Raw genomic sequence first — 23,764 nt, forward strand, 5'->3', positions numbered from 1 at the left:
AGGTGTTGACTTGGCCTCCGAATTCTCCAGATCTTAATCCAATCGAGCATCTGTGGGATGTGCTGAACAAACAAGTCTGATCCATGGAGGCCACCTCGCAACTTAACGGACTTAAAGGATCTGCTGCTAACATCTTGGTGCCAGATACCACAGCACACCTTCAGGGGTCTAGTGAAGTCCATGCCTCGACGGGTCAGGGCTGTTTTGGCAGCAATACAATATTAGGAAGGTGGTCATCATGTTATGCCTGATCGGTGTGTATATATATATATATATATATAATTAGTAATTTATGTGATGTGTTGTGTGTGGTGTGATTTACTGTAAGCACTCCTGTAGTTTAGATGGTTTTCATCAAAAAGACACAAGCTGAAAGAACCTGCAGACACACATGAGTACAATTTTGTAACCAAGATAACAAAAGAACTGTTGGAGGGCACACATAGTGTATTAAGGCAACTATTAGATTTGATTTAAAGCACTATACATTGCACCACGCTGAAGGAATGTCTATTTTCAGTTGTCAAGCCAGAGGCGAAAAATCAAAGGGATGTTAAATGCAAGCTTTTCAGAACAAACTTGTGCCTTCCACTTTCTGCCATTTGGGAACAAATATGAGAGCATTTTATGAGGGAGAAAATGACAATGCGTGTGTGTGTATTTACTCCCTTTGGGTTTAATTATCTGATGAGCACCCTACACTGAAACACTGACCTCTGGAGTGTAATCCCTCTCCTTCCCCACCAAAGCTGACACGCGTACGCATACACACACAGGCACTGGTGCCCTGGATTCAGAGCATCTGGAGACACTTTGCCATTGTATGTTTTGTCTACGTTTTGTCACTGATACGAACACCATGAATTGTAAAGGTCAAGTCGTCACCTTTATTTATATAGCGCTTTATACAATACAGAGTGTTTCAAAGCAGCTTTAAAGTGAGCACGTTTACATGGACAACAATACTCCAATATTAACCTGATTAAGACAATACTCTGATTAAGAAGCTACCATGTAAACAGCGATTTCTAATTATCTTAATCCGGTTAAAGTCATACTCGAAGTAAACGCAAATCGAATTATGACGTGGAGTTTTAGTCGCATTATCGGAGAGCATTACAGACATGTACACACCTTAATATAACTATTAACGTTGTGTAGGAGTATGCACACCAGGCAAGTGCAGAGGGGAGGGCTTTGGGGGCTCGAGCCCCTACCCTTTTTAAAAATTTATCAAAAGTGCCTGTCTCAACAAATATCAATAATATTGTGGCCAACAAAACAGAAATTGAATTATAATTAATATAACCAAAGTCGCGCTATGATTGGACGTCGGACAGTGTAGCATGGCATGGGGACGTAACGACGTGCCATTAATCGAGCTATGTTCTATAACATGTAAAACGGGAACATGAACAGAATATTCTAAAAGCAACTCATGTAAACTCCTTAATCAGAATATTGTCTTATTCAGAATAAGGTCACTAATTAGATTACTGCAGTCCATGTAAACGTAGTCAGTGATAACAGGAAACTGATTCAATGATGCAAACAGAGTTCATACAGTGTATACAGTTTGAAACAATACAGTGCCTGTACATTACAGTGAGTTGTTTAGTAATCATAAACTAAAAAAACCTTGGCATTGTTGAATGGAGTTGGCAAATGGCAACCACACATTTTTATTAAAGGCACAGACTTTAAAATAGTATGTATTGTATTAGACAGGCGAGCAACTGTTTGGATATACGTTTATCAACAGAAAACAAATTATTGTTATACAGCGCAAACACGGTTAGTCTGATTGTTTGAATTGCTTGTTTTCTTGATTCACCACGAGTAACGTTTTTACCATGCCTCAGAGACAACACTATTTTTTGGCTAACATAGCATAATCAGAGAGAGCTTTCTCCAGCACACAATATATTTTAAAATGAATTGTGGAGGTAAAGAGTCAAGACTACAACTCCCATGATTCCAAGCTCATTTACGACATCATTAAGCTACGCCTTTGTTTTGAATAAGCGACCTCTACTGGCGAAACTTACATACTCTGCCTTTCACTTTTGTTGCATGCACAGTGTGTTTGGGATCGTTATCATGTTGGAAAATACACATTTGATCTCCAAACAGATCCTTCATACTTGCCTACATTGTGTTCTGTAGAATTCGCAACATAAAGGCCCTTTCACACTGAAAATGATATTCGGTGCAAATGTTCATGCTTTTCAATCGAAACAATAGATTCCTATAGGGCTATTCACACACGTTGCGAACATTCACGACTCAAAAAAGCGATGAATTTTTTCCGACCTGTGTGTCAAAAATGTTTTCCCCCATCGCTCCGCGATGAAACGCCCTTTCAATTAGATTTGCGCCTTAGATCACATGCCCGTAGCAGCTGCTGTTGGTGTCAGATTCAGATAGGTGATAGCACAGAGAGCTGTTTTGGAAACCAGTGTAAAAAAACGTAGAAGAAAAGTATTCCCTAAGGGGAGAAGAGAATGGATACAGAGTTCTTGTTATCGTGTTCTCTGAGAACAGAGAACTTTTTAAAAAAAGTCACAATGACTATAAAAACATGAAAAAAAAATAATTTAATTTAATATATGTTGTGCAGCGGACAAGGCCAAATGTAATAATCTTAGAGACACATACACGAGGAAAAAAAGAGAAGAGCATAATATATATTAAATGCATATAATGAATTAGCAGAAGGTGATCAGTCATTTCGCGTTCGGTGTGAAAGATTCATTCCTCTGCGATTCGCCTCGCTTTTTCGTGCTCTGTGTGAAAGGGCCTTAAGTTTTGGTCCATTTTCCCAACATAAGTATTGGTCCATTTTCAAAGTGCCTGCAATTTTGTAGATCCTTTTAACACCTTCTGAAGACATGCATCCCCAATACCATTAAGTTTCCTCTGCCATGTTTAATGGCTCCACGCATGCATTTGGTATTAAAACACTCCAGTCGAGGTCTCCTACAAACATGCCTGACACCATTCAATTTGGACTTGTCGGGCTGCAGAACATGGCTCCAATCTTCCATACTCTAGTCCTTATTTTCTTTGTCAAATGCCAGACGTTTTTTTTTGCTGTAGATAAAACTAATAAGTGGTTTCTTTACTGGTACACAACCTTTCAATCAAGCCTCAGCCAGGTCTTTAGAAGCTGTTTGGAGGTATAGCCCCACATTCATGTTTCATCCTTCTGTCAAAATGCTCACTAGACTACCTTGAGCCACATCACTTTACATTCTGCATGGTTGTGGTCTTACTGTGCTTTGAAATAATTCTGTGGACATGCTGTGCCATTCACTTCCTGCACATGAGCAATATCCAAAATCAATTGACCAGATTTAGCCATTTTAAAAAATATACTCCTTGGTTACACAGGGTTTTTTTTGGTGTGTTTTCACGAAAACCCACAAAATAGCATCTAATAATATAAGTAATAACTGCCACGTTGTGATTTATTGAAATATGGGCTGGGAATAATGAGTACAAGGTTGGTATGACCACTTGGCCAAAAAATTACTTCTGCACAATTTGGTATGCTTCACTGCGTCATGACAAATGATACGATTGAAACGTGGAATGCATACATTAGTATTACACTCTAGGCACAACTTCACAACATGCATACAAAATATTTAATAAATATTTAATAAAAAGTGCGAAAAAGCCAATTTTTCTAGGTCGGACATCATTTCTGGGGTGCGTTTCCCAAAACCATAGTTGCTAACTAAGTTAGCAACTTTGGTGGTTGCAATGCAATTTCCCATTGCCAACGACCTAAGTTGCAAACAGGTTAGCAACTATGGTTTTGGGAAACGCACCCCTGGTCGGACTCATAAATGATATTATCATTTACTCACCATGTTGTTCTAAACCTGTATGCATTTCTTTAAGTGGAACACAAAAGGAAATGTTTAGATGAATGTTCAAGCTTTTCTTCTCCATACAATTGATTCCAGACCAGACCAACAATTGCAAATATAAAACAAAAGAACCCAGAACTACATTTACCCAATATTTAAAAAGACTCTATAGGTTAACAATTTATAAATGTATTTAAACCCTTATCTGTTGCTATTTTACTGCCACAGTTCCCAGACCAATTTAATGTTTGAATTTGCTTCTTTCTTTCTTAAGGGGCGTTTCCGTTATCAGCTGTTGATATTGTATTTGTCAGATGCGATTATGAAACCCGGAAACACGGTTAGCTGTTAATGTGTTTGATGTGCAATATTTCTTTGTGATGTCTTTCGATTTTGAGCTGTCTAGACAATCCAGCAAATGAGACAGATAGACAGATAGATGGACAGAGGGAGAGAGTAATGAGAGAGGAAAATCCAGAGACAGAAGTCAGGATAGTTATGGAAATGTACAGGTTGTAGAGATAGAGCAGATTAGTTTAGATGACACACTATCAATAGGATTGTTTATGTGTGTTCATGCAAATGCGTGTGTTAAGCGAAGTGCATTTCACTCAGTTTTTGAGAACCTACTTTGAAGTTTGTGGTTTTACAAACTATTCATATTAAAGGTAGTTCAACTATACTACAAAGGCGAAATGTAGTTAACTACACATTTATTCAAAATTGAGTTGAATCTCTTATTTGTCCTTTCAGAGATAGGTTTGGCTCAACTACGCTCAGATTCAGAGAAAACCGTGTGTGGAAATTCATATCAACTCAATTCAGATTCAACCAAAAAAAGCCATCAACTGTTGAAGTTTATGAATTTTGCCTTTCTTCTGAAAACATATATAAATAAGCAAACTACATTGAAGCAATATGACTGTGACTGTTGATGGAGTGATGCACATCAGTGTTATATATATTTAGTAAAATGCAATATTTTAAATGTAAACCATTTCTCAAATTAATCACTGTTGTTTTTGTACCTGTTCAGTTAAAGTAATACAGATTAATTTGAATCCGACATTCATTTGATACAATATAACATGATATTATTATATATTTTATTTTGTATTTGTATTTTAATATATATTTTATTTTCCATTTTTCTTTCTTTACTTTCTTTCTTTGAATCAGACTTCATATGAATGCATTTGATTATTATCTATATCTATATAGTTTGCTTAGCGGTAAAGTTACTGTGAAAAGCGTTACTGTGAAAAGCATTACTGTGTGCAACATAAAACAGCTATGTACCTTGTCGCAATTGGAAAAGCTACTCTGTTTTGTGCCAACACATAAGTTTGTAGCATATCTAGTTTTTGCTATTTAATCCCAAACATTGTGTTCACCTTGCGGTGAATGTCTAGAGATGGTCAAGATGCGCTCTACTAATTACCTCAGACATGGACGAGCAGAAAGGGACAGTGCTTGCGTCAGGCAGCAAAGTCCAATCTCTCTGTGTGCCTGTCTGAATGGGTCATTATGTACCCAACTCGGTTCCCTGCGGGGATCTTGACGTCCTCTGTAAGTGTCCCTCTCCTCAGCAGTCTTAATGTTTCTGATTAATGCCCTGCCAGACCTGCTAGTTATGATGCGTACAGACACTCATGGGAAGGGCATGTTGCAGTGAAGTTAGATTGACCCCATGTACTCCCCACACAGTCACCCTGTACACCCAAAGCAATACCCTTCATGGGCCACCAGAGCATATCTAAGGATCTCTGGCTCTCATACTGTTGTGGGAGATTTACAATATGTAAATGAGGAAGAAAAGAATACAATGGTCGATGTAAAAAATAAATTGTTCCATTATGTCATTTATATGGGCAGATCCAGGCAGTTTAACAGGTGTTTAACAGATATAATTGCTGTGGGGAGTTATATTTAAGTTCATTGCAGTTGTTCATTATTACAAGCCTAGACGTCATTTACTTTGTTACTTTTTACCACAGTGGATTTTGTCCCCCCACAGCTCACAGCAGGGATATATTTAACAATGACAGATGTTGTCCATGATCCATGTGTTTACCTAATTTTCTCCAAATTCCAGTGACAGATTAAGTTTACACATTGAATATGCAAGTTCATTTGAGAACTTAAATTGGTCAGCAAGAATAATTGGCCCCTCAAATCACTGTTCAACTCTGTGCTATTGAAATATATATACACACTACATTTTAATATTATAATTTTGACTTGATTCTCTACTGCTGACCAAGTTAAATGCAAAGAATATATATATATATATATTTTTAGTATAGTGAAAGATAATTTGTGCACAACCTAATTATTATACACTACATGTCAGGACTCTTCAAGGGATAGGACCCAGACGCAAATGAGCAACAAGGGTTTAATAACAAGACTGAAGACTAGAGACAGCAGGAGAGTGTGGCGTGAAGCAGATCAAACAGTAGGGCAGATGACACACGAGGACTGACAGGAATGATGACCACGGAGGACCGTGTTGGATGGACCGTGTGCCTGAGAAGCAGCACCAAGCAGGAGCACACAGGACTCAAAGCTGGTAGTAGATCTCAGATGTGGCCGCAGTCTTACCAGGTAGAAACTCACAGAACCAGAGGCTTGTTAGACTGCTGCCAGGCAGTGAGAGTCTGTGGCCAGGGAACTCTGGATACAGAGTCAAAGACATGAGATAAACAAGACGAGACTCAGGACAAGACAACAACACCTAACAAAACAAAAGTGAAATTAAATATAACTGGAACTAGCAAACAAAGGAAATAAAAGAGTAGTTAACAATAAAAGTAAAACAAGAGAACCCCAAAAAATAAAGCTTTGGAAAACTAGAGCAAAATAAAGACTGAAAACTTGACTACACTAAAAAATTTAATAAAAAACATCAGGAATAAAGAAAACCAATAGAAAATAAATTCAAAGCTAGAACTGACAGAGACACTAGATTTACCACTGACTGACAAGATACACAAGAGACGCACGCACACACTGAGTGAATACAACAAACCAGCAAAGACAAGAGGGAAAGGAGCTCAATATAAAAGGGATCAGCACATGAGGATCAGGTGAGCACAATAGTGAAACGAGGACTAGACAAGGACTAAACAATGGGGCGTGGTAAAGGGAAACAAGGAGGTGGGACTAGAGGAACACATGGCCAACACAAACAAAGACAGAGCCATGTGGTCAGACACAAGACAAACAAAGAAACATTGAACAGAGATGAGACAGACAAGATTGTCAGGGCAGGACCCTGACACTACAGTTCAAAATTTTGAGTTTTTTATGTGATTCGAATGAAATATTATTAGAATTTAAAATAACTGTATTCTATTTTAGTATATTTTTCAAATGGAATTTATTCTTGTGATGGGAACGCTGAATTTATAGCGGCCGTTACTCCAGTCTTCAGAGTCACATGATCCTTCAGAAATAATTTGAATATGCTGATTTGGTGCTCATTTGTCATCCTACATCTGCATTCTATGGGATTTTGAAACCTGTTTAATTCTAAGTGTAGTCCACAACAGAAAAACTGTTAGAAAATTAGAACTTTAGTGGTGTAACTGGAGCCATCCTAAACAACCTTGTCATTTAAGTAATTTATGTATTTGGCATTTGTTATTTAAATCCACCTTTCCACAATTCTGTCATGAAAGTCAATGTGATTTTGAGTTCAGACATATAATTATGCTGTAGCCATTATCACAACATGACTTATTAATTTCACAGGGTTCGATGCGCACTGTGTAATGGTTACTGAAAACTAAAGTTAATCACAGCTCAAATAAATGCACCATTGATTTGATGTCACAAATAGAAAAGTAGTCTAAAACTTTATTAGGAAGTGGTGTTTCTTTGAGTTCAGATTTTCTGTTTTTCTTTTCAAATGGTTAATGTAAAAAAAAAAAGCTGGAGTTGATTTTATGAGATACTCTGAGCAGTCACCAAATAATTTGATGAAAGCTTGGCTACTGATTGCAGATACTAAATAGCAGTCTGGTATTGAGATGTAACAAGTATGATGCTCGTCTAGAAAATGGCACAACATTAGGGAAATCTCACAAACTACTGCCACTCTTGTCATCTTGGATTTTGAGCTGATGGGCAGCTGCTCAGAAACCAAGCCATGCCATTGGTCCACTTGCCCATCTGTTGTTATTAAAGAAGCCCTCAGGTTGATTGGATGAGATAAGATGTTATCTGCCAGGTATCATATGCATTAGTTAAGAGCGGTATAGATATTTTGCAAATGAATTACTTTGCTGCTGTAGAAAGACTTGACCAATCAGCTTTTTTTTGTCTTCCTCCATCCCTCCATCTGCTTAGCTCCTTTCAAACCCAAAGCCTGAGAAATATAGACATCCAAACACTCTCATTATCAACGACAACTACTCTCCCACTGACTGCAGTCAGAAATAAATACTTGGACAGGCCAGTCAAAGCCTGTCCAATCTCTCATCTTCCTCATTAAAGTGCAGAATGAAAGCGAATAACAGCGGCACAAAACACACAAAGGCCAGACTGTTTTTCACATATTGCGCTGATTAGCACAAGAAGAGGCCTCATTTTTTTGCGCTTTCAAAATTCGAAATGGTTGCCAGGAAATTGGAGCTATTTTCTTTCATTTAGTGCTGCTTTGAATACAGTGTTGCTTGAATGCTTTGTTTGTCTGCTGTCTGATTTGTGTTCCTGCGTCTTAGGTGTCCGAAAGGTGCGATTATGTATACGTCAACGGCAAGGAGACACGTGGGAGAGTGCGGATGATGGTGAACTTCACCTACAGTTACCTCAGCGCTCAGCTGGAGGTGAGCGTGTGGATGCCTCGACTCCCCCTGCAGATCGAGATGTCTGATCCAGAGCTCAGCCAAATCAGGGGCTGGAGAGTTCCTGCTGATGCTGCCAACCAGAGGTTAGCGATGTTTGTTTATGGCCGCATTTACACTACAGGTCCTGATGCCCAATTCCGATTTGCTGACTATATCCGATTTTCTTGACGACCAGCTTATATCATCTTTTAAAAGTGACTCATATCCGATATCTGCTTTTACACTGTACACTTGGCGAAACAACCCAAGGTAGACATACTGACTTGGAAAAGCTTAGGCCTAAAAGGAAGTAAAAACTACACGATTTGCAATATACGCAGACAAAATAATACTACAAGCTTTGACCTTTTCCAAGGTCAGCAAAACATTAGTCTCTTAAGGAGGAAAAAAAAGGAGCGCCCTTGTTGCAGCCTGGGCATTGAAAAGAGTCATGTGATCGCACTTGGAGTCCCCCTTGGATCTGTCCTCTAAAGAAATAGCACTGATGAAATCCGACTGTGTTGTCACCTGCGTCAGGGGGAAAATATCTACATGTTGAATTGACCAAAAAAAAACAAACAACAAAGTTGGCCGATGCACAAAACCAGCCTGACTTGCCCAACTGTATCCCTTGTGTCCCTGGCTTGAAACCGATCTGAGAATATCGCAATCCAAGTTCTTTTTTTCCTGTTTACACATTCATGGGTCATATCCGATCTGTGCCTCTTGGGATGAAAAAAACACAGTTGGGTCTCTTGAACCATGTAACGTAAATGCGGCCTTTGTTCCAAGTAATCACATTTTCCTTTTATCTTTTGAGATAAGAGTTTCTTATACTATTGAAGCATATTGTAACTTTCAAAACCCTCTCCAGAACTTTCTGATTGATTCAACAGTTGAATTCATTTGAACACATGAATGTAGGGCTGCCTACATTTAATGAATAGCCATCAGTGACAGTCAATACTAATATTTCTAATACTATACTAATCCTAATACTATACTATAGCCTAAAGTTGACAGTAAAGTGTGGAAAAGTATTTAAAACCATGCATTATTCCTTGTGTGTAGCACCTGCAGCTCTGCATTTCTATCCTGAAGTGTATTTTTAAATGCCTCTTTTAATTGAGAGAGGACAAAGAATGGTCAGTAAAGACTAACACATTTACAAATAATGGTTCTTTATTGGCATAGTTCCATGAAGAACTAAACATCCATAAAACCTTTCCATTGCACAAAAGAAATAAAATGTACATATACTGTATGCAGTATATTTATAAAAATCATGTCATATATTTCACCTTAAACGGTTCTTCAATGGCATTACAGTGAAAACCCCTTTTTACTTCTTACTGGCATCTTTTTAAGAGCATAACTTATGACTAAATGTGGTGCCAAAATGCACTAACATTAAAAGTGGAAGTTGGGTAAAAATAAAATATGAAAAAAATTATATTTTTAAAAATAAAGCAAATTATGGTGCTGGGGGGGGGGGGGGGGGATTAGTTCCCAAAGAACTTTCAGTGAAAACTTGAGTATCAGCCCACATGCAATATGGTTCTGCAGGTAATTTGAAAACCCAACCATTACTGTAACAAGTCTCAGTACCGCACATCACCAATAATGCTCCAGCTCACCTGCCCTGTCTCTATCAACCCTCCCCTCAGCTGTTTTAATGCTCTGTTGTTTCTTGGTAGCGTAGCTCCCTCCGGAACGCATGATGGAGGTGAGGGGAGGATGCGGACGCTGACTTTTTAATTACCGCTGGGTCGTCTTCAGGCACACCTGCCTCTGACGCACTAGCACCAAACAATGTGCAGGTTAATGTTGTCGTACGCTGCAGATATCCACAAGATAATTTTTAATTACTCTTCCACCAGAAACAATTCTGCCGGATTGACTCATGCATGATAAGTGAGAAGAGGATGACGGAAGACTGATTGAGCAGTAGAAAAATTGCGAGGCATTGATTGAGTCTGAGGAATAAGTGTGGCTATAAGTTGTTTGGTTGTCATCAGTAATGTGTGGTTGACAGGAATCAAATCTGTGGATTGCAAACTGATCGATTTGTCCTTGTTCTCAAAACGAAGATACAAATGTATTCTCTGACCAAATCTCTCTTGTCTCAGTCTACCAGGAAATTCAGCATCTCTGAGCTTCTTCTATAAAAAAAGAAATGACTTTTTGAGTGAACTGAGAAAGTTTAGCACTCATAAATATGCCTTACTGGCAATGAAACTGTATTTTACATAATTTTTTATTTAAGATATACATTTTTGCCCTTGTGACAGTTTAATTATTTAGCCATTTTTCTTGCAAATTAGCAAAGTCCTTTAAGGCAAGTTCACTTGGCGGCCATCTTCGTAACGCCCCCTGGCAGCTCTTTCCTATGCAAGAAAAATAAACATGCAAGTACAGCTCCTATCTACTTGAATGAGGAAAGATTGACTCTCAATGTGGTTTGTCACTCGCAGCATAATTGATATATAAATTGATAATAAAAGTCTCTATTATTTGTTATGACATTTTGTTCCTAATATATTAATTTGATGGCTTATTGTGATTTTGTGAAGATTTCATATTATGTGTTGCAACATGCAGGGAAAAAAACTCAAGACATAACATTTATGTTAGAAGATGCACAAATGTTTTTTCTTAGTGGTTTTTGTGTCGGTTTAAATAATGTATGTTGCAGTATTTAAAAGGATAGTCCACCCAAAAATGCTCACCCTCATGTCACTCCAAACCAATTCTCAATTCTTTGGCCACGGATCATTTGCTTAACGTCTGATCCATAAGGCACACAGAAATGGGGAACACATTGGGAGTTCTGAAGCCGTCATGTGATTGAATTCTCTAGGATTTCCGGGAGATGTCTGTGTCACTTTCTTTAATGGTCCGCCTGGAAACAAAGCCGTCGTGATGCCAAACCCTCTCATGGAAGAAGAAAGCTGTCATGTTTACAACAGTGACAATGAGCGCTTATCAGGATCAACTAAACACTGCATTTTCAAAAGTATGTGACGTTTGACATGCCATTGTGGCAGTAAACTTGCACAACGCTCTTGAATAAATAATTTATTAAATGCACGTCTGTCTGTTATATCGTATAGGGACTAGAGGTCTGCACAGGCTTTAAACTGAAGGCCGAACCTGATCATTTGACCCGACCCGACCATTACATTTAAGCCCGAACCCGACCCGGTTCTCACAGCATTTTTGCAATATGTTGTATTTAAAGATTGCTTGCAACAGTAAACAAATACATGAACAAACACAGACACAGGGGCCCCATCAGCACAGCAGTAAAAGAAAAGGCACGGACCTACCAATTACGTAACTTTGCTGTGGTCGAACAGGTGTAACAGTCACAAATTTCTCTGGAACTCAAACTTTAAACTTCAAAAAGTTTACACAGTGTTGCTAAACTATTTACACAAATATATCCTTCTCAGTAGCCTACGAGTTATGAAGGAAGAGAACGACATAATTCTTCCAGAGTGCAGCTTTTCCTGCATCATTTAGAACTGTGATAAGTTTTCCCTCAGTAATTTCTTGCGTTATCGCAATCACTGTCGCCTGCTGTGTTGTGACTGAAATAGTGCGCCAGAGCGGTAGCACATGTGCAAAACAGTTTTAGTGATATAAATGATATAGTCTATTATAATGATGAAATAAAAATTATATATATATATATATATATATATATATATATATATATATATATATATATAGCCTATGCCTATGTTTGTGTGTGTGTGTTTGTATGCATGTATTAATCTGCGCATGTGCTTTCTCTCTCTCGCGTGCTCTTTCGGTCACAACACAGCAAGCAGGCAAAGCACATGGCACGCAAACTATTATGTATATAGCTGATTTAGTTTTTCTTAGTTACAAAACCGAACCCGAGGCTGTTCATTAAACATTAGCCCGAACCCGACCCAAAACCCGCAAGTTTTTCGAGACCCGTCGGGCTCGGGTCGGGTGGGAACATCGACTTTACATTTTCACACCATGACGCAAACAAAACACACTGTGATTGGTTGCTTTACATGTCAGTCAGATGGCTTCTTAGGTGCTTTTTGGCCAATGGAAGCTGTGATATCCAGACCTTCTGTCGTCAGTCTGAAATCTGGCTGGGTGAGCCTACTCCAAATCAATGACTTTTTTTCTTCTGCTGAACACAGATGATATTTTAAAGAAAATGTCTGTGTTTTTTACAATCAAAGTCAATGGGATCAGGTGTTTTTGTTTTTGACTTTCAAAATAACTTCCTTTATGTTCCACAGAATAAAACAAGTAATTCAGGTTTGGAACGACATAAAGGAATAAATTATGAAGAATTTTCGTTAATGTTGTGTTAAGATAATGGCCAGCTGGTGTGTTGTATTCATCAAAAAGCCCATATTTACTCACATTTGTCTTAGTTTTGCACCCTGGCTTTATCATATGTACCCTTGGTTCGAGGTCATATCTGTCTCGGGTAGCATTTTGATTACCTCTCTGAGAGCGTTAGACACGCAGTTTTGTTGTAAGACTGGAGCTTATTACTCCTGAGACCTCATGTGACCTGACATTCCTCAGCTGAATGCCGCCTGCCCTGTTTATACACCTGTGTTCTGTAAATGTCATACTGTTTCTGCCGTTGGTCAGGCGTCGCTGCGTAAATGTCTAAAGGAGCGTGGCCTCCACACCGGTCAGAGCCAACATGTTAACCTGCCACTGCTGTTTTTTTTGTTGTTTTTTTTGGAATGTCTTTGACTCATTAAAAATAATGGAACAGTCAGAGCTGCCCGCCATTCACCTAGTCTGGACTGTTTGTGTGAGGAGAGGAAATGCATTCATGTAATGTGAATAGGGTTCATGTTTACAGCCTTTTGAAGCAACTCGCCCATTACAAGAGGTTTCCATAGAAATGCACTGAAATTAAATTCTGGGCCGGAAATCGAAAATTCAGGATGCACCAAAATTAAATAAAAAATGTATAATCAATCTATTAATCAAAAATATTTAAAAATCAACACTCAAATAGCTAACACTGAGTTGAACAAAGATTTAAATTACACATATTGCAGTTTTTGTATCAACTTTTTAATAACAGAATTGTTTTTATTACAGTTTGTTGGTGAAATATAAATACTTAAATGGCAACAAAAAGTAATTCATTGTTTTCATGACAGATTTAGGCTATTCAAACAGATTAAATAATGAAGACATCACTAACAGGTTAAAATATAATTAATATGTAATACATTGCATATATTTAGCAAAATCCTCTTCTCTAGAGTTAATTTTTCTAGCTAACTAATGTGTTTGTGGACATAAATGGAGGTAAATGTAAGGGTAAGGGATTGTATAGCCTACAAGCTGTTTTATTGATTTATCATTACCGTTTAAAATCAAGAAATTACTATTTTGTTCTGGATTATTTACCAGAACCACACACACACACACACACACACACACACACACACCATGTTTCCATGTTTTATGGGGATTTTCCATAGACTTAATGGTACAAACTGTGTATTCTGTCCCCCTTACACTAACCCTACCCCTAAACCCCCTTCCCATCACAAAAAAAAAAAAATCCTGCGTTCTTACATTTTCAAAATACTTAGTTTAGTATGATTTATTAGCTATTTTCCTCATGGGGACAAAAAAAATTCCCCAAAAGGTCCAAATGTATTACTACGGAATAGCAGGACACATACAAATACATACATACACACACACACAGACAGAAGATTTTTAATGTACAGCATCTTTGTTTTTGAACCATATTATTTTTCTCATTTTGTTTAGTTCTAGTGGGTGGATTTAAAAAAAAAACAAGAATATAATAGTATTTTATGTTTGAAACTTATCTTTTTTTTAAACATATACATGTTCCCACTGATTAAGAATTGAACAGAAAATCAGTACCAAAAAATGGTGTCTTTCCTATTTGATTTTAAACTGTATATATTTTAAATTGAGTGTCAACACGATTTTTTATAGAAACTGCATGTTTATTTTAGTGGGTGGATTTTTGTTTATAGAATATTATATATTTCATTATTTGTTTTCAATCATAATATTGTTCACACTGATTTTGTTGTTTATTTTTATATATGAACATTTCTTACTTAAAATGTTTTAATTTGAATGGGTTGATTGTACTAGAATAGAATTGAATTGAGAATGGGATGTAACACTTAATATTGGTTGCTTTCTTTACGACAGGTCTGGAGAGGATGATGGGGTTGAAGGAGCCAAGAAGGACCGGAGCTGTGGTCCACAGTACCAGAGCACCACCGTCCGTGTCCTCACACACTTTGAGGCCGAGCCAGAGGAGTGGCAGGGCCAGCCAGACTTCCTCTTAGGCAGTGATTGGCAGGTGGACGTGACAGAGCTGGTGAGGGACTCGTTAAGGGTGGGAGATGAACGCATAGCCAAGCTATCAGAGGAACAGGTTCTGATCGGTCTGAACACTGGCACCACAAAAGTTCAGGTGAGAAACACGCCAACTTTGGGGCACAATTTTCTTTTTGTACCTACAATATTCTAAGATTAGTGAACACCATGTGGGGAATATCGAATGTCAATCAAACACGTTGTCAAAATAATTTGAAAAGATGATTGCCGCTTCTATAGTCATCAGTCATGTATAGTCATCTATTCATGTTTGTTGCTAGTGTTTATCTGTATTTAAAGGGTAACTTCAGTGATTTAGCATTAAGCTTTGTATCATTAGAAACCTGGTAGTATATTCGAATTATTGTACTTTTCCCTCTCATATCCCCCTGAGATGAGATAATTATGCATTTTATTTCTGGAAAAAATCCTCCTATGATCGGTTATCGGAGGATTTTTGGCCCGAGCCTAGAGACTACAGGAGCTAGTTCCGCATGTTTTCAACCCGCCCATAGGGGTGGGATCTCACTCACAGAATGTAAATGCACACGGCCGCTGCCGCTCTGCTCGGGCATTAATAACGGAGCGGTACAGAGCAAAGTGAGTGTTTCAACTTTTCAATGAATTCCTATGAAAGTAAAGCTTCCATAGGCATGATCTGATAATGCGCCAGACTGGACACGCGCCGAGAATGACAGCCGCGCTTACCTCAGCTCTGCTCAGCTCTTCTCGCGATGAATGAAATCTGACTCCTGCTGCTGCTTCTGTGACGTGACATTCGTTCGGCTCACTCACACTTTATTGAAAAGACACGTTCAGTTTTTAATTGTAGTGTCTGTTCTCTAACTGAACGAAATTATTTTATTACTATGAATATCAAAATGACAGTGGGGCGGTGCCGGTGGGCAAGTGATAACCAATAGCCGTGGCTTTGGGAGTGGCCTTGTAGGGCAGCGAAGCAAGTGCATTCTGGGACTTGTTGTCTTTCATCCACATGAGACAAAAATACATTTTCTATCTTTTCTAAGTCTAGAAGGCACCAAATTCAAAAATAATTTCTCATTTCTACTACATAAAGGACACAGTTTAAATACATATTCATCCAGCGCTGAAGTGCCCCTTTAAATGTCAGAAACATAAAATAAATATTATATGGTTGAAAACAGAATTGAATTTAGCAGTTGATAACGTGATGCACTGAACGTTCTAATCACACCGGTGCGATCGTACACTTCAAATGGTTAAATATCAAAGGTAAAAAATATGATTTTTTTGCCTTTTGGAAGCTGCATTCAAATCCATTTAGCTCAAAAATTAAAATTTGATCCATGATTAATTTGTTATAGCATATTATGCAATTTCCTCAACACACCATGACCAGAGCTGCCAATGTTGGAGGAACAAAACTGACAGTTACAGCTGACTAAGCCACAGTTCCCTTGTGTTTATACTGCATGAATAAAATCTGAGGACGTCCTTGTTTTCATTGGAAAAGCCAGGCTGTCATTTGTCAATCTCTCCATGCGGATGAAAGGTGAATCAGTCCAAGTTGTGATGTGACACGTGTACGCTGTCAGACAATAAATGGACAGCATCTCTCACTCTCCTCTGTCACAGCTTGTGTGCTGTCTATCTGCACATCTCACAGCTCCTATCACAAACTATAATCTTTTTTATTAAGACAGACTAATTAAGTGTTGAAAACCTCACATTTTTTCTTATAGATGTCACCTATGCTTTCACACATAAATACACCTGCTTGACGAGCGTAAAGTGCCATTAAAGTGCTATCTGACAGCAAAAGAAATACGCCAGAGCCATAGGTGGAGAGTGCTTCGATCTGATCCATTTGCTGAAAATTAAAATCAGATAAAAAGCCCAGTAATGGTGGAATGGAATACGTGGAGTCTGAAAACCAGTGCTGCTTTATAGATCGTGATTCCTGAAATCAAAAACCCACCACTTAACCACGGCCAAATTACTAGTTGTCCACCTTGCTATTAGACCAAACTCCCGGTTACAATTCAAAAGGGGCCCACCTGTTTTTGCAGTTCATTAAAACCAAATCGAATGACTAATTAATTGCAATTAGAAGAGGGAAAATACGTGTGGTTTCAAAAAATTGGTTTCAAAGTAGACTATTTGGAAGAAAAGGTTTGTTGAAGTAGCGTAGCAAGCACTAACTTTTATTTTATAGATCTATTTATAAAAAGTGGAGCACTGGGGCAGCATCTTACGCAATATTGGGTAAGGCCCGACGCTCCCCTTGCTTATTCTTATTTTATGTCTAATTAATAAATCTCTCAATTCAAATGGAAATTAGGAATGCGCTCGGAATAAGAGCGGAATATAAAAACAGAATAAGAATCCTTTCTCCACCTAAGCATGGCTGTATTTTAGAGTGAAAAACGGTTTCCTTTGGACTTGCAGACAGTGTGCAAATGATGATTAGAAGCAAGTGCGGGCCATGCGTGCACGCGGGTGACAGTGGAAGTCCCACTTACAGATCGGAAGTAAATTACTTCTGACACTTCATTATAACATAATGAATGTGGAAATATGGAGGTGGCTGCTTTGCTATTAATTGATCCAGATTAGAAGTCTTCTCATCACCTTTCATATCGAAGTCATGTGCATCAGATATTGCCATATGGCCGAGGGCGGACAGCTGCCACTTAGATTTTTGAAATTGTACATAGCCTACTAATTTTGTCATGTCACAAATTTGTATGAGAAACTAGGAGAGAATTTTCAGTTGTTTTAAAATGTTATCAGAAGCATTTCTGTCTACGTTTTTTAACAGGTGATGTCCCCATTATCGGACTCAGTTCTGGCTGAGAGGATGATCCGGGTTCTGGATGATAAAGTCAGTATAACAGAGCTGGGTGTGCAGCTGGTCTCTGGCCTTTCCCTGAACCTCCAGCTCAGCCCAGGAAGCAACAGGGCCATTGTTGCCACAGCTACCACACAGGAGACCATGCACAATGCTAATCAGGTAGTTTAATTAAACTCTATTATATTATATTTATGTTTATTGATTATTATTGTTATTATTAGCGATTAATTATCAACAATAGATTAAACAATGCATTTATTGATTATTTCTTGATATTTTATTCATTCAGCTGATCCAATCGTTTCTATTTCTTAAAGGTCCTGTTCTTCGTGATCCCATTGTTCAAACTTTAGTTAGTGTGTAATGTTGCTGCTAGAGCATAAATAATACCTGTAAAATGATAAAGCTCAAAGTTCAATGCCAAGCGAGATATTTTATTTAACAGAAGTTCCCTTTCAAAGCCTACAGCGAACGGCTGGTTAGGACTACATCCTGGTATTTCCTGCTTTAATTACGTCAGTAGAGCAGTAGAACAGACTAACCTCCGCCCACAAGAAAACGCGAAAAAAGGGGGCGTGGTCTTGTTGCTGTCCCACGTGGAGAAGAAGAGGACGTCGCGTGGAGAAAAGGAAGTGCTGCGTTTCAGTGTGTTTGTCGCCATGTCGTCGAGACGCTGTTATTTTCATCCCGGAGTCAAATCACCTTTGTTTGGCTTTCCCAGGGACGCTGTAGAGATTATTAAGCGCGTATATTTCTCCCGTTAAGAGGCGTGACCTTTCCACGTGCGCTAAGCTGCTGTCGAATCACAACACAGGACCGTGCTACGTTCGCTAAGCTGCTGTCAAATCGCAACACGGGAACCGCTGACACAATCAGAACTCGTTACGTGTTTCTGAAGGAGGGACTTCATAGAATAAAGGAAGTCTTCAGTCGTTTGTAGGACAGTGAAAACAGCGGTGTACAGATAAGTAAATTGTGTTAAAAATACAGTTTTTTTTTACACGCGAAACATGAACACATGTTATATTGCACACTGTAAACACAATCAAAGCTTCAAAAAAACACGAAGAACGGGACCTTTAATACTGTGTAACTCCATGCAGTTAAATTGTATTCTGGTTTTCAGGTCACAATATTGCATACTTCTATGTCCATTTCTCAGAAATGCAGGGTTGTTTTATCCATGAGCAGGTGCAGCACTGTAATTACTGTCATTATGGACAAAGTTGTTTGACACGGGCCGCATGTTGATGAGGAGCTGTGGTTTGTTAGTGGATCATGCTGATCGGGGCTGCCCACTTATTCTGAGTCATCTCACATATAAAACCCTTTCTGATTAGGCTGATTTCGCTAATCCTTTGCATCGGCAGGGGTTTACTCTTTCCTCACATTGATAGACATAAAACGGGCAAATTGGTTGAATCTCCCGCTGATCAGTGCATCTGTTCACTTTGAAATGTAGTTTAGGGGACTTTTTAAGCATTTGAACCTTCCTGCATTGGAGTAAAAAATCATGCATACTCGATACAAGAAAATTAGCATTACCCAAGAGCATTTATTTCATGTTGTGTTTCTCTTTCAGGAGTCCCTTGTCAGCGCGTGGCTTCAGTTCAGTGATGGCTCCATGACCCCGCTTGACCTCTATGACCCTGCACATTTTATCCTAACAGCCACCTCGCTGGATGACAATGTGGTGTTGGTGAGAAAAAGCACCACCTGGAGGTGGCCAGTGTTGGTGGCTAAAGGTGAAGGGCAAGGCATGTTGGTCCGCCTGGAGATGTATGGACCCGAATCGTGCCTAAAAACCAAGCGCCGCACACTTCTGGCCGCAGGCAATGCGAATGTCCATGTGAAGTTCGGCCGTGCTGATGAAACAGGAAACAGTGCAAGTGACAGGAGATACAGGCCCAATGCCCCATACTACGGAGGTTCGATCTCAGACATGGAGGCTGGAATCATGAACCGAGGTGCTACAACCATTAAAACCTCCCAGGGGAAAGCAAGTGGTGACAGGCTCTCAGCTGGTGATATTCCGGTTGATTTCTCCGAATTCCCAGCTCAAGCAGACCTTCCACCTGGACATAACACAGAGGACGACCTGCTGCAGACTCGCCGCGGGCTCACAGATCTGGAAATAGGCATGTACGCCCTGCTTGGTGTCTTCTGCCTGGCCATCTTGGTATTCCTAATCAATTGCGTCTCCTATGCCCTCAAGTATCGCAACAAGCAGCTCCCATTGGAGGGCCAGGAGACCATGTCTCACGCCCACGATTGGGTTTGGTTGGGCCATGATGCGGAGCTGTTGGAAAGCCAAGCGGGCTTGTGTCTTGATCAAGAGGAGCTGGGTGGGACCATGGACTCCGGGCTGGGCCTGGAGGAAGGTAGCCAGCTCCTCAATGGCCTTTCCTCTCAGAAGAGCGTGCAAGGCCAGGTCCACAGGTCGGCCTCTGACTCAGGGTGCACTGGGAGAGATCACAAGGGCGAGTCCATAAACTCACCCACTACCAAAAGGAAACGAGTCAAGTTCACCACTTTCAGCCATAGCAAGCCCAGCAATGGCTGCCCATCCATAAGCCCACTTCTCATTGGTCAGAACGACATCAAATGGGTTTGCCCAGACATCGAGCTCGGGGACTCCAAAGAGCTCCGAAATTACATGGAAAGGTTAAACGAAAACGCTACTAAGAACATCGCATAGTGGGCTGGAAGTTATTTATGTATTTTCAGATAAAAGCGTAGCTCACCCATATGCCTTCTGGATAAGGTGGTGGTAGTGTTGGTTGGGTGGGGGGGGGGGGGTATTGGCCTGACTCTACAGCACTCAGACAAACTCACATCTCACCATGAAAAGGCAAGCCATTCATCTGGTCTTGTTTCCATGGCAACTGTCATGAAGGTTCATCATCAGGAAGAAAGGAAAACAGAGATGGTTGTGAAACCGCTGAGAATGTGAGAACATTGGATTATGAGAAACGTTTCAATTGAGATGTCTATATTTTCTTCTTTTTTTTCGAAGAAGAAGAGGATATTCCATTCTATTTTGAAATATATATTTGTTTGTTTTTCTGTTTGTTTTGTTTTTTAAATGTATCACACTAAAGCCTGGTTGGTGGTGGTACCTTTCTGTGAGTGAATATCTTAAAAAAACACACAAAGAGCTGACATTTAAACATATCAGTGGCGCGCTGGAAACCGAAGCATTTCCATGAGTTAAACATTGACTGGCTCTGACAATGAGTGAGAACACATTTTGTAGGTTTTACATATTTTTATACATCTCTATTCCTGTCCGTGTTAGTGCGTCTACTGTATTTCTCAAAAGACTGACTCCCATATGTAAAAGCATGTGAATTCAAAGTATGGATGAAAAAATGTCTATTTTGGAACTTTTTTCCACCAACAGTTTGAATGAACATGTATATACAGAGGAAGACTTCTGGGAAAACAGCAGATAAATGACCATCCACGTCTCTTTGAGAGCTGTTGAGCAAATTGTATTGTTGTTGGTAGTGTTATCAATATTGTATAATATGTTGTTTACAGTATTAGAATGATAGATGGTATGCACTCCAATTGCTTATGTATGTGTGCTATTGCATTGTTTTCTTTTTTGTTTGTTTGTTTGCTATGTTCCATTCTGCTTAGTTTTTCCCCATACAGCGATTGCAGTATAGAACAAGAAATATCTAACCTACCTAAATGAATGTTCCACTGATAAGCCTAATAATTAGGATAAAGTTAACTGGATCTGATGAGTTTGGGGGTGCAATCCTGAGGTAATGTGATCGATGCAGCGGAGAGACTTCGGTAAGAAACCCACAGACCGGTTATATGTGAATAAATTGATTAGTCAAACACTCAATTTATACTTGCGAACCATTTCTAACCATCATAAAGGACTTAATCAATACTCAATTACCCTTAACACAATTTATTTCATAAACCATTCTCTAAGATAGTGTGTACCGACAGATTCCTCATCCAGGTGTGTTGGCATGATCATGGCAAAATCAGTCCATCTGGATCATGCAAATGTCTCATTTAATTAGAATAAAGTTTAATTAATGCTATACATTGTATTAATTCATTCCCTCCGCTGTTCCCTGCTTGTCTTGTATTTTATGAAACGCAAACATATTCTTGAAGACCACCGAGGAATAATTGTACATGAGGAAGTTCTTCCAGTGTTCAAGATGGTCTTGCATTGACTTGGAATACACAATGTCGGCAGTCATCGATCCTATCAAGTCAGTACTCTTGAAAAAATGTCCCCCTTATATATGTGGTCAGCCTCTGTTTGTTATGTAGCATTTGAATCACTTTTTAGATGCAAAGTGTCTTTTGTTTCTTTCTTATTTAATTGTAGTCTGTTTTATGAGCTGTAAAGCACTGCCTATAACCATAAATGACATGAAAACCATTTTTAATTTATGCATTACACCACTATTTTCTATTTGCATATTAAATAAAACACCACATCCTGCTTTTCCACTTTCTTCCAGTTGATGGCGCTGATTTCTAACCCCAGCTGCCTCAAAGGGGTCATGCAGGTTTTGATGGTCATTCTCCTTGACAAGCGCATGATCCGAGTCTCCAAATAAAGGTTGCGTGTTGCAAACTGCTGAAACATACTGTAAGTGTGCAAATACAATGTCGCGACTCAACCATGCTGCATATAATAAATGTTCTCAGTGCAGACTATAATTTTACCAGATTGCACAGCAGTAAACCACAGGCTTTAACGAGAAGTGTGTTGTTGCAGAGTCTGAGCACCATGTATTAAATTCAAAGGTTATTGCAGACACAATAGCTCTGGATGTGAGATATAGGCTACTCCATTTCTTCGGTCCTGCACATTAAAGGCTCATTAGTGCTAAACTATACAGGCAAGATCCCAATGCTGGATGGTGCTGCTCCCTCCCCTCTGAGACAGGCCAGACTAATTAATGATCAGTGCGGCGAGGCTTTGCTCCATGTTAATGTGACATTACCATGCATCCCTTCGAGCTAAATGATTGTACTCATTTAACTGACAGTGATATGACAATTAACACCTTCTTTATAACATGTGACAAAGAAGCGTGGCTCCACCCCATCCATCACCACGAACGTTTGACCTGCCACACTTTGACGCATTTTCAGAGTTTTATAGCTTATTGATATTCCCGGACAAGTCCTTCTCATTTATCTTTCATTATTATAACTAGGACGTAAACAAATTAATGGACGACAGTGTCAACAGAGCAAAGAGCCATGGATTCTTCTCCTTTTTTCAAAGGCACGACATTCAGCACACAACTTTATCCAATGTGGCGACTGAAACAATACAACAAGCTCATTAGCGGAAATCACGCATGCGTACATGTACGCGTTTAAAGTCGTTCCCGGCGGGACAAGCCTTTTTGAGATCCAAATTGAGAGGCTGCACACTTAACCCCCAGAGGGATGCTTCTGGAATTGGGTCTGTTTTCTCCTTTTATCTCAGCTGATATTTTGGTATTTGGGTCTCTGTTCTCTGCGTCTCGGAGGAATTACACTCTAAATTAAATCATGACATTAGCTGGTGTCTGTCAGGAGTCTATATTAATACGGCTAATGTCATAAGCTGGTTATTATCTGCATGAAATGTTTCTTTCTTTCCTTTCTTGAGCTCTCCAGATTTTATGAAACAAAGGGTGAGGAACTAGACCTCTCAAACTCTGATTAGCAGTGTTCACGAAGAACATATTGCTGTAGTCTTTCCTTCTGCTAGTTAACGTTGGCGTTGCTGTAAATGTCAACAGAGTTGTCAGTTGCAATGTGTCAGCACTGCAACAGATGAA

General features: G+C 39.2%; 1 protein-coding gene across 1 annotated transcript in view; it reads left to right on the plus strand.

The window, feature by feature from the left end:
* The window catches only part of LOC307137564 (transmembrane protein 132C), a 212,819-nt gene extending 190,406 nt beyond the window's left edge, over positions 1-22,413 (plus strand). Inside the window, exons 6-9 of the mRNA XM_079835305.1 lie at positions 8,606-8,814; positions 14,936-15,203; positions 17,910-18,101; positions 19,525-22,413. Of these exons, the coding sequence (XP_079691431.1) occupies positions 8,606-8,814; positions 14,936-15,203; positions 17,910-18,101; positions 19,525-20,640 (1,785 nt within the window). The 3' untranslated portion in view covers positions 20,641-22,413. The remainder of the gene's footprint in view (positions 1-8,605; positions 8,815-14,935; positions 15,204-17,909; positions 18,102-19,524) is intronic.
* Positions 22,414-23,764: the final 1,351 nt, after the last annotated feature.

This window comes from Gobio gobio (genome assembly GCF_949357685.1).
Source record: "Gobio gobio genome assembly, chromosome: 14".
NCBI classification, from domain to species: domain Eukaryota; kingdom Metazoa; phylum Chordata; class Actinopteri; order Cypriniformes; family Gobionidae; genus Gobio; species Gobio gobio.